Genomic DNA, 12,857 nt, shown 5'->3' with positions numbered 1-12,857 from the left:
AATTCTTACTAGCTCTTTGAAAATCTTTTACTTCACTCTTATTGAGTTTCATGATCAAAAAATGGTTTTTCAAACAAATACATTGATCAAAATATCGTAGCACTTTGCAACTTCATCACAGAGATTTGGAAACTCTACCCGAGGAAAGCAATGTAGACATCCTGGATAGTGGTACATCACTATCACTACCATTACCACCAATGAAACTGTAAACAGCGCACACAAATTTTTTTGACGTGTTACACAGAACATCATAGCAAATCTACATCTTACCAAAATATTTGAAGTGAGGGAGAGAGATATGTAAGTGTAGCTCAGAAATTTAATTGAAAAGTGTTCACTATCTCACATGCCTGTAACAACAAAATAATATCATATATTTTCTTCAGCATTGTTACTGGACCATTATCCAATAATTATGGTCAGGTGCCATTCCTTCAATGCAAACCTTTGTTGTGAAAACAATGGAGGGGAACTTGTATGTCATATTCAAAATAAACTGTGCAATACACAGAAGAAAGTTTCCAATACAACTTGGATAATATATTTCATCTGAAAATTTTAATGTACATTAATTTATCTTTTCTCCTTCATACAACTGATTATCACAAGCTAAAAGTGCATCAATTTATCACAACATACAATGACTTTCACCCCAAAAGGAAACAAAAAGTTATTGTTAGAAAAATAAAATATAAACTGAGTGAGATTTCCCACGTAACTTTTAAATTCCTTGTCAAGATTTGCTTAGAATATACCATACAATCCTTCGTGTTTGTTTTTGCTTGCTTGATCTGAAATTTTTAGTCCAGACTGATTCACATAATCACAATAGCCTCTGAATAGGTTCACAACAATGGAATGACACATCCTACATAACAAGACAATGGACTCTGCCTATTGATTCAAGTTGAGAGAAAAGAAGCCACTCAGCTTAGTGCACAAATTTCCACATAAACATTAATATCCTGGACGACCTTATCGTGTTTCACATCATTCCCTTTTGGGGTGAATGCCATGTAATGCACAAATGTTAAAATTGTGCTGTAAACAAAATCTTATTTGTATTTATGTTGTAAAGCATAACAAAAGAATACTGATGTTTTCTTCAATTACAGCTTCACTGAACATTATGGAAGCCTAAACAAAAATATTATTTTACAGCACTAATAATTTTCATTCAATATGCTATTCACTTTACAGTGAAATGATAATCACAGTTTCTACTTTCGCATATAACGCAATTTGTTTTTACAATTGACAATTACACAATAGAGAACGATGGCAGTGGATGCCGGACATTGTGTTTGTGATGTCAATAAAAGCATTTTGATTATCTGTGCTTCTAGCAAAGAAGCAACATCACTGATACAAAATGAAGCACTCTATATACAAAGTACTTTATACAAAACTTGTACAAAATGCCACAGTCTGACATACAAAATTCTTCTTTTTAATTGGACTTCTGAAATATTGGAGGAACTTTTCATTTTGCAAAATATTCACACACCTGGGTATTAGGGGTAGCTCATCTACATAAATGTCAAGCCAGAAAATATCTGAAAAGCCATATGATTCTTTGTGTATTTCCCAAAATCTGAAGAAATAACTGAAGTAGGAAAGAACTAGTCATTCAGTATTTTTTATAAAAAAAGTGTTAACACACAAAGAATACAAGAAAAGGATTCTAAGAAAATATCACACTCAGTCTTTAAAACTTTTCCTCCACCATTAATTTAGCCATCTAACAAAGGCAGGAGACTGTAACATAATGAATAAATTTTGAAACATCAGTAGGCATGTTCATTATTACATGTATGCTGTAAGTATTAACTTTACAATTTCTGGCCCACTTTTATTGAAGCACTTAAGTATTTTTTGAAACATAAACAAATAAACAAAAAGTTATAATGTAGAAATTAAGTCTAAGTGTCTGGATCTTTCATTTCTGTCAAAATTACAAAACAATTAGTTACATAGCAGAGGAGCCATTAAGGGTTATTTTTATGACTGGTTCTTTCCACTCATTATGAAGTGTCACTGAACATAACATTACTTCTTTGCATTATGATTTTATATGAGGAAAATGTAAATGAATTTTAGTATTCCCTCCCCCTAATATTTCAAGTAATTATTTAGCACATTTTAGTTTAATTACAGATGCACACAATCATCATACAAATTAATTACACATTCAAACAAACAACAGGTAAGTTCACGTTACATTCATCCATCACGTTAAAACACAACCACACCCAAATAAATATCACACTTTTTTTTCAATGATACTTGCGATTTATGGAGTGTTTACAATAACATGGAGTGACTCTCCACAAAAGCCATGAGCATTGCAATTATTCTAAAATTTTTTGTTAGGATATAATCAGCACAGTTAATTTCAATGTAAACTGAAAATGTAACAAAATTATATGCACCCTGTGGACTGAGTGACAGAAAAAATGTTACGATTCTAAAATCAATAGTAATGGAAATGAAATGTATAATAAAATGTTACAGCAAATCAAACACACAGATTACATAATGGATGCCACTGGCACACACACGAAAGTTAGAAAAATTTCCTTTAACAGACATTACTAGTTACTGAGATTATCTGATGTAATCCAATCAATCTCTGCCATGAGATCATACATGAAATGTGTCTTGTAGAGAAATGGCTGCGCTGCAATGTAACAATACAACAAACTAATAGGGATTAACAAACACATTAACTGCTATTCAACAAAAATATGTACCTGCCAGTTGCCATATTTATAACAGTATATTTCTTATGCACACCACAGTGAAATATAATTATGCAATAGTATCATACAGCTCATTATGTTTAAAGCTTTTTCCACAACTTCACAAAAAAATCTTGCAAATACCAGCCATGACATAAAAATTATTTGTATCACAAAATATTATTCTACAGGTAAAAAAACTGCCGACTAAATTATTGCCCATTTACTTTAGGGTGATATCAGTAAAAACAAATCAAACTGTGATGTACGTGAAACTAACTGCATTAAATGACATATGAGGGGGTACACTGCTTCAATATGAAAATTTACTTGTCAGCTAACAGTCCTCAGAAAGAATATGGTTACTTCTTAATGCACAATACCTCAAAGTCAAAGAAACAGCAGAGTTTCAGTCTTACTAAATATGAACTGTATACTAACAGTTAACTTGATGAGAACCAAAATCTTTTATCTTTCAACTGCTGTGTAAAGATTTCTCCAATTTTCATTATAAAATAAAGCACAATGAAGCGGGTTGATAAATTCAGAAAGTTTTAAAATGTTTAGAATGATAAGCACAAATGTTTTAAAAGTAGCATGGTTTTAGAGTATTGCAGTACAACTAGATCAAAATGGATACAATTTTGAAGGTTGCGAGTAAAGCAGGTCATCAGATTTTCCACTTGATTTTGTTATGACTGTTAATCACACTTCAACTTCTGTGTCAAGCTGACAAATAAATAGTAACATTGTGTGACTTGGGGGGGGGGGGGGGGGCGGCAAGTAGCAAAGTAATACCCCTCTTTTATAAACACAGTTACACAACAGGCAGCACATGCTCAATGCTGCAGACAAATGTATTTTAATGTAACAAAAGATGAACTGAATTATCTTGGACTTTGTTGTACGTGGTTTATGCAAATGAAACCACAGGCTGTCCATGCACTTTTCTCAACACATATTATCAGTTATCATGAGGCCGGATAATATCTGACACATGAGATAAAAAATTTAAAATGTCAGGAGGGTGCACACAAATTTAACTCTCTAGAGCAGATGAGGAGATTTGCTTTTATCAGCTTTCTTGCTATGGTAAACTGTCCTGATATTAATTTCAGTACATTGCAAATGGCACGGATATTGCCAATTACACAGTGGAGACAGCCAAAGCGAGAACAAATGCTGCAAGTAGTTAGAGCTACAGCATGTAAGGTTGCAAATGAGTCTCACAGCTCTTTCAGCAGGGCAGACTTGGCACTCTTCAGCTTATCAAGGCGTCGTTGGAGGTGTGTGTTGGTCGTCTCCAGTTCTTCAATCCGTGCTTGGGCTTCACGTAACTGAAAATACATTTATGAGATTCACAGCAAGATACTAACAAATTTATACATTTATCAATGACAAACAATTCTGGGAGGGGGAAAGGTGGGGGGGTGATGAACAGAATTTCAAGTTATGACAACCTCTAACTTGGTCTGTGACACATATCCGATTATGTTTGTTTCTTCCATAAATGGGACTACAGACATTTAACTCTACAAATTGGCAAAAAGCAATGATGAAAACAAACTCTTTATCACTTCCATACAGCATCAGTACTCTTCCAACATGACAGTGGCGCATTTATTTGAAGAATTAACATCTAGTGAACCGACACAAAGCATATCCACTAAATGGGTAGTATCTTGACAAGGGACAAGTCCCTGAAAGGACTATTTTCATATACAATTTACGAGAATCTTTTTTACATGAATAGTTTGATGTATTTTTGAAGGATTAATTGAAAATTATACGTAAAAAATGTGTCATACAAATTTATATGAGAAGAGGGATGTGATATTGCATAATGGGTCATTGACACAATGGTAATTAATAAGCACTTAGTCAACTTACAGTAATATTGTTCCAGCATAAGATTTATAAAACCTCACAGAAAAAAGACGTAACAGTGATAAAACACTTGACTATAAATTTCACTACATTATTCACCGATGATGAAACATAACACATGCATTAAGGACATGACCAAAGACAGTGCCACTTTGGAGAGAGATACTCCATTTGTTTTCATTTACAGTTAGTAGCTGACCTACATAATTTTCATGCTGAAGTCACAGTAATATAAAAGAATCATATGAAATTTCAACATACATAAGTATGTTCCTCTTTCTGTGAGTAGCTGTAAATAAAATACATTGGGAATCTAATAATTTCGTAGTAAATTTTAATCCTGAGACCTTCACAAAATTAGAACAACGATGAAATTACTACAACAGTAGCAGTATGTAAATTTAAAAAGATAATCCAAATAATTTCTCATGTGACTAACTTTATATTGACATAAAACAATCTCAACAAACTTCACATGAAAAGGCACACGTTATGCACAAAAATGAAGACATGAAAGCTACAGCAGAAGAAAGAAATATTTTAAAATTCTGATTGTTAACATGCAATGAACACCAGTAGTGGCAAATTCAAAACACAAACATTAAAAACCTTCAAAAAGTATGTATATTAAGAAGTCTCATAAGTTTCACAAACACAAAAATGTGAGTATTAGTAACAAGCACAAAAATCTGAATATTAGTAATGAAACCTAATTTTCTGAGTTTCATGCTGCACCATTGTCACACCACTTATTTGCACTACAACTTCAGAAAAAATATAAAAAACCTAATTTTGCAAATAATCACAACATGAGATGTTAAGTTACACAAACAAATGACTGTCATTTGGCATTCACGCATAATATCTCAGTTCAAATAATGTTATGTAGACCTTTTTTAAAACTCTCTCTCTGCCCCAGATTCCCTTACATTACTAACAACAGATTCATTCAGTTATTTTAACGTAAAATTGGACTGACAAACAAAAATACACTGACAACTGCTAAAACGTATTGTGTGTAGACGTCAATCAGGAAGATGGACATTAACAATTAAAGGAGGAAAAGAAAGAACTTTAAAGATAATTAAGCATTTACATTAGGTAGTCAAGATTCATTCACATATGAAAATCTTATGTAGTTATTTACAAAGATGGATTATTTTCACAAGCAATGTATGCAGCTGGAAATATTGTAACAGCTGACTAGATATTTATTACCTGAAAGCCGGAGGGGTCTGAAGTTACAAACAACTAGTCAATGTTATCTACTGAACCAGAAAGGCACTTTAATGCAGCAAGTACATTCAAATGTTCATTCTTTCCTGACTAACAAGAAATAGGAAAAAGGAAACATAAGAAAGACTGACTAATACCTTCAGTCCCTTAGGCACAAAAAAATTGAACAAAATTCTTTAAAGCTCTAAGATTTCAAGGATTGAAGACCAATATTATTTTAGTAACAATCATGCCACTACAAACAACTGACTCCAAAGGTATATGCAGAAGAGTAAAAGAATTGAAAGCTAAATTTCTTTGTGAATCCCAGACCAGGGATTTCCGTGTAAGGAGTTATGTTCAGGGGGGGGGGGGGGGGGGGGATTAATCTGATCATGGTAACATTGTGGACACACTGAAGTCCTTCTTACATCAGTTAACGAAATACAAATGATGTTAAACTTATTTCCACCAAAATTGTATAACAGAGTGTGTATCCTTGAAAACAAGATGACCTGTTTTCACAATTGAAAGAAGACACTCAGAAGTGCTTTAGCCTAACACTCCCCTGATCTAATCAAGTTCCAGTCCACTCAGCAGTGACATAATGAAAAAGAATATACACAACAACATTGCAAAGTATAACACTATAAGGTACTGGAAGCCACAGAGAATGTGACTTATAAGGTCGTCATGTGCTGCAATATGATGTTCAATATTCTGACCTGCATTCATGGAAACCAGAAATGTATGTGAATAGGTTCTTGCCTGTGCCCACTGGATTTGGTTTAGCTTGATTTACCCTGCATTAACAATCAGTGAATTATAAAACCATTGACATACAAGAAACAAAGAAATAATTAATATAGTAAATGACACATACAGGAAACTGCGACAAATACACAGTAAAATGCGAATCACATGCCAGAAGGAATTGATATCAGACCTTCAATGGAAAATGGTTAATGACTGAAAATGAAGAAAAATATTTCAATAATGGAAGCACTGGGAGGTTTATCTTGCTACTTCCTTTTTCAAGAATATTAAAACATCTTGTTCTGGAAAAACAAACAAAAAATCCGAGTTTTTAATGAAGAATGGTCTTCCTAAAGAACAACATATTTTTAACATACAAGCTTTCAGATAAAATATTAACACAATTTTACAATTAAATGAACCATAAATTGGAACCATCACTACTTAACATATTTTCAATTGAAGTTTTACACTAAATATTGAACATTACAACACCTTGTAACATAGCTTCATTGCACTGAGAGGAGAAAAATGCTATTGCACAGCTCTACACAATTCATCTACTATTTGTTCACTTGTCTGAGTGAGTCATCTCAATGTTATAGAATACATTTTAGTAATCAATAACGAATGTCAACTATTCCTACTAGCAGACTTGACATGGTTAAAAAGGCACAAAAATATTAAGTAAAACTGGGGATTTGTACAACAAAGCAATAAAATGAACACTGTAAGTCTCGATTAGTTTGTTTATGTTTACAAAACCACTAATGACTACCGATCTGTGACCACTATAAAATAAATGACACCACAGGTTGGCGATTCTTGGAAAATTAATTGGTGAGGTAAATAGTTATTTTCCATTCAACCAAGTCTGAAGAATCCTTAAAATCTAGTCACTAAATCTGAATAACAATTCAGTCTCTTTGGCTCATCTGTCAGTATTGTGTAACTGGTTTTTAAATACACAAGGAAAAGTCATTTATTGACTCCTTTTTGATTTATTTGGTCCTGAGCTGCACTTTATCAAGGAGTAACTATAAACTTGTTTGCAAGTGAATGGTGAAGGTCAGCAGGAGTGAGGTGGTTCAACCAGTTAGCTCTGATTAAATTTTCAACATAAAATAAACTAACTACATAAAGAAAACCATATGGTCCACCATGGAACTTGAATTAAAAAAAACCATGCTGCAAATGTAGCAGGCATGTACCGTTATCTGAGAGTAGTCTTTAATTGGTCAATCTCACTGGTCAAGGCTTTATTCACTTCTTCTGTCTCCATCAAGCGCTGGGTCAACTGATGAACCTGACAGAAAATGTGGTAAAAACTTCAAGTGTCACCAAAACAAAAAAAATCCATGGCCAGTTTCCTCCTATTACAGCACACTAGCAAGAACAAATGTAAAATAACATATGTGTAACTAATATTTCATCTACATAAAACCAGCTGAAACAAGCAGGCAGTACCACCAGGTCTTGATGCTTAATTCTCAAGTCATTCAGAAATCTGGATTAACAAATGCAATATATATAACAATTCATCATTTGCGTGTATGAATGTTTTCGGCACAAAAGGAAATTGCAAACACTATACTTCCATTTCTCATAGAGAACTGATATAAAATGTAAAATCCTACTGCCACACGGATATCAGCCAATGAATTTATGACAATCTCCATATGTGACTAAAGACTACATAAAGTGTCAACATTCCTCACGTACAGATTAAGCACTTTACTCATCAACCACTCCCTGGTAACACTTTCATTGCCTCAGCTTCATTACATCAGTGCTCTCTCAGTACCTCCTTGATAACTCACTCTATTCTCTTCCCTGGAACAATTCTTTCCATATAAGTTACCACTTAACTGATGAGCTAACAGTCCAACCACATATCTTGCGTAACAGTGCCTCAAATCAACCAACAATTATCTTGTGTCACATACTACTTACTTTTGAGTAATGTAGCATCTTCACAACTACACACTTCCAGCCTGCTCATTACACACGAGCTAGCAAATATGCCTGACATAACAGTATATAGCAAAACACCTTACGTACATGCTGTTGCTATTGTTTACCATATTTCAGCAAATGTCTTTCCCCCCAATGTTTCTGTGTGTACAAACAGCCACCAATACTTCTGAGTAGCTGGATTTTTCATGGACTACTATACTGTAATGATTAAGATACATCAACAACCCTGGAATTTTCTAAAGAAACATCTGCAGAGAGTAAACACAAACTGTTGCTAATGTAAACTCACTGTTTGTAAGGGACTTTTTCTGTCATTCTTACTGAAGATTCTACAAAGTGACAACAATTTATACAGTTTCCCAACTGCTACGCTCTTTCAGCAAACTCAAAGAAAGGTGATGTTGCATCATATGCAGTAACATCATTTATGCACAAAAAAGGTAATAAAATGACTTTGCTAACAACACATCACTAACTAGAGGTTCCAATAACAACCAGAAGTTAGCATGTTATTCAAGAACTTGAGACCAGAGTTTTCAATTATATCTTATATAATTGTAGCATCTACATAATCCATTGTAACCAAACCATTCCTTTCTGAATTTGTCAATAAATATTCCACCTAATGCACGAATTAATTTTAAAGGAAGAATATTCCTCTCACTTGTGCCAAAGCTAATACTGGTCCTATACAGTTAGGTTCTCTATGTTCTATAAAACAATGTGTATAACAAATCAGTCATTCGTGTGATTCTAAATTAAAATAACTTGACAAACTCTGTGCATTTTATATTGAAGACTGACACCATCCAGCATTTACACAGAAAATTTATCTGTTACACGTTTTTTAATCATACTTTAATAAACACAGGGCAACAGGAATTCCGTTCTACTGTAAATATCATACTTTTCTTTATAAAAAGTCTATTTTGTGACTCATGACTATCAAGTTCTATAAAAAACTGATAATGCAGATGTATTCATACGTAACACCACCACTTAAATCATAAAAAACCGCCTCCTACCTGAAATACAAACAGATGATGAAAACCAAAGAATCACATATCACCACTACTTCAGTGAGTAAAAGCATTATTACTGTAATAATTACGAACAATATACTGGCACTGTGAGGATTAAAAGAATGACAAAGACGGTGCTGTAAACATGCTCAAGCCACACGAAAAGATGAAGAACCCAGCCAAGTCCCAGATAATAAATTTCATGTGAGACTACAACTGAACAATAAGGTATTTTCAGAACCCTAAAATTAAGTCAATGTGATACTTCTTTCAACTAAACTTATATTTGATGATAACAGTATTACAAACAGAAAAGTAGTTAAATCTGACACTACCAGGTTAGAGAGAGATCAAACCAATTCCTCACTAGTAAAGCACGATTGCCAAATGTTTTCGTGTTCTATAGTTTTGACTTGGGCACGTATGACCCCAGTTGTTTTTGAACCCTAAAGCAAAACAAAACAAAAACAAACAACTGAGTGTCAAAAATTCCAGTTTTGAGTAAGGCGTGTGAAAATATTGAACATGATGTGATATGAAATTGACATTAATTGCTAAGTTGAAGCACCTGATTTTTCAAGGAATATTGTTAAAACTTATAGGTTTATGGTACAAGCTGTAATTAAAATGCCTTTTATGAGTTCACTGCAGTGCCCCCAAAAAATGAGGGGGAAGTAGATGAACTATCCCAACTGGATTTTGTGCTCTTGCAGGATTGTAAAGGGAATGGTTAAGTTTACAGATCACTTGGCCAATTTAAATGCTAACAAAATTTAAAACTTTGTATCAAGTACTTTTGTTAAAGGGGTATAGTTCATTACAGGCTACATAAACAACAAATAGAAAGAAAATTGATTCTTCCAGAATCAGTTCTTGCAGAATTGACATGAGTGCAGTTTTGCACTTAATTTAGCAGAGTAGTAGGTTTAATAAGCACTGTTATACCAAGAATATCAAAAGAACTCAGTAACCAACTGTGCTATCTAATTCCTGAGGCTGCATACATTAAACCACAACTAACCAAGTGCAAAGATAGTGTTGTGAAATGCACTGTGTGAATGCCAAAACTAAATCCACTCTCTTAATCATGAGTGACTTAGACAGCTGCACATAATTATTTACCAAAGACCTGAATGATGTGGTGTATACATTTCATAGTAGAAATTTTAAGAGTGTAAAGCATGTGAGTGTTACTCTGTTTTGTGATGTATGTCATAATAAGACAAAATCACAGTACATCCTCCTGATGGGCCGATTGCAACCGTAATAGTCAGAAGGATGGTCAGTTCATAAGGATGTTTGCGGTCACCATGGAATGAATGACCACAGAGAAGTTAACCAACAAATCACAAAAGCCACTATTTTTCTTTTGTTTGACAGTTTTTCTAGCTTGAACTTATACATCAAAGTTAATTAGTCTCAATACTCCACATGCAAAGGGATGTAAGTTAATGTTTGCTGAGAAAAAACACTTTACTGACAAAAATTTCATCCATGGAGGTGGTTATTATTCACTGAAAAGCTTTCTTTTTATTCATACATGTGCTTTTTCCATATTATTTAAAGATTTGTGTGAAGCTGTTATTATGACCATGTTCATATGTTTTTAAACAGCAGTAGCAGACAAGCACATAATATTCTACGTTTATTAATTCACTTTAAATATTCAATGAGTTCTACAACAATGATAATTCAAAAGAGGCTAGAACCCACGGATGTAGTAAACAAAAAAGATCTCTGTCACAAGTACTAAGTGAATTACTGAAACACTCATATAACTGAACTTAATCTTTGTAAGAATCTATTACCAAGATAAATCTATATAAAGAAGTGCTACAAGATTTTAAAAGTTATTAGAGTAATAATTGGTACCATTAAACTTTTTGTCCTGCTCATGACTTAACAACGCATTTCGAGAGACAATGCTCTCATCATGATGTAAAATTTACCTCACGAGGTTAAAATGCTGAAAAGTCTACCACCTTAATTGCAGAAATCATAAAATAAAATTTAATAAAAACATACTGGACTATGGATCCTCACCTTACACTAAAATTGAAACTTCTGTCTGTGTCCGTTCCGCCCCACACTGGACACTGCACCAGGTCACATCCAGCTCATCTGCTGTGGGACCCAGAGTTGACGCTTATGCATAGGGACAAGGAAAATGTAGCATCTGTTTTTGGCAAAATATGCATCTCCAGAATGAGATTTTCACTCTGCAGCGGAGTGTGTGCTGATACAAAACTTCCTGGCAGATTAAAACTGTGTGCCGGACCGAGACTCGAAATCGGGACCTTCGCCTTTCACAGGCAAGTGCTCCACCAATTGAGCTACCCAAGCATGACTCACGCCCCGTCCTCGCAGCTTCACTTCTGCCAGTACCTCGTCTCCTACCTTCCAAACTTTACAGAAGCTCTCCTGCAAACCTGCAGAACTAACACTCCTGAAAGAAAGGATATTGCGGAGACATGGCTTAGCCACAGCCTGGGGGATGTTTCCAGAATGAGATTTTCACTCTGCAGCAGAGTGTGCGCTGATATGAAACTTCCTGGCAGATTAAAACTGTGTGCCAGACCGAGACTCGAACTCAGGACCTTTGCCTTTCGCGGGCAAGTGCTCTACCAACTGAGCTACCCAAGCACGACTCACGCGTGAGTCGTGCTTGGGTAGCTCAGTTGGTAGAGCACTTGCCCGCGAAAGGCAAAGGTCCTGAGTTCGAGTCTCGGTCCGGCACACAGTTTTAATCTGCGAGGAAGTTTCAAAATAAGCATCTATTTGTGACAAAATTCGCATCTATGTTTTGCGTTTTTTGATGATTACATGCACTAATATAAAAGATTATCATGCTACATGAGTGAAGATGAACAAAGCCATAGTTCTTTGAAATTGACTGTTAAAAAAGTTCAGATTGGGAACTTTTCACTGGATTGTTTGCTCCTGCATAAACTTTAACACCTTTTTGTTCTGAAATGGACTTTGTATTCTTGGTTTAGCAGTATTTAAGCTTTCAGGAATGATTGTCCTGTTGAAGAGCAGCAGCATTTTCCCACCCGTGAACTTAATGCATTGCCGAATTAAGCTGTTTCTGGACATTAATTGCCTTTGCCTGCCCCTTTTGTGGGCATTCTTAGCTGTGTGACCAATGCTACAAATTGAACTGACCAGGTATTTAGCATAGAAGTAGAACTGAACATATAGTAGTTCTATATTTATGTTAGGGGAAGGATTTTGCCGCAGTCCAAAGAAGTTACAG

At 34.5% G+C, this 12,857-nt stretch overlaps 1 protein-coding gene across 4 annotated transcripts in view; it reads right to left on the bottom strand.

Annotated features, from left to right (window-relative positions):
- Nucleotides 1–517: 517 nt before the first annotated feature.
- Nucleotides 518–12,857, bottom strand: part of LOC124788153 (leucine-rich repeat flightless-interacting protein 2) — a 231,697-nt gene continuing 219,357 nt past the window's right edge. For 3 of the 4 annotated variants that reach the window (XM_047255304.1, XM_047255305.1, XM_047255302.1), the window contains one exon: nucleotides 518–4,081. In XM_047255304.1, coding sequence (XP_047111260.1) covers nucleotides 3,971–4,081 — 111 coding nt within the window. In that variant the 3' untranslated portion in view covers nucleotides 518–3,970. Of the gene's footprint in view, nucleotides 4,082–7,813; nucleotides 7,909–12,857 lie in introns of all 4 variants that reach the window. The other variant, XM_047255303.1, reaches the window with a different exon arrangement.

Source organism: Schistocerca piceifrons, chromosome 3 (assembly GCF_021461385.2).
Source record: "Schistocerca piceifrons isolate TAMUIC-IGC-003096 chromosome 3, iqSchPice1.1, whole genome shotgun sequence".
NCBI classification, from domain to species: domain Eukaryota; kingdom Metazoa; phylum Arthropoda; class Insecta; order Orthoptera; family Acrididae; genus Schistocerca; species Schistocerca piceifrons.
Note: the sequence above shows the minus strand (reverse complement) of the source record. Positions and strands in the feature narration are given on the sequence as shown.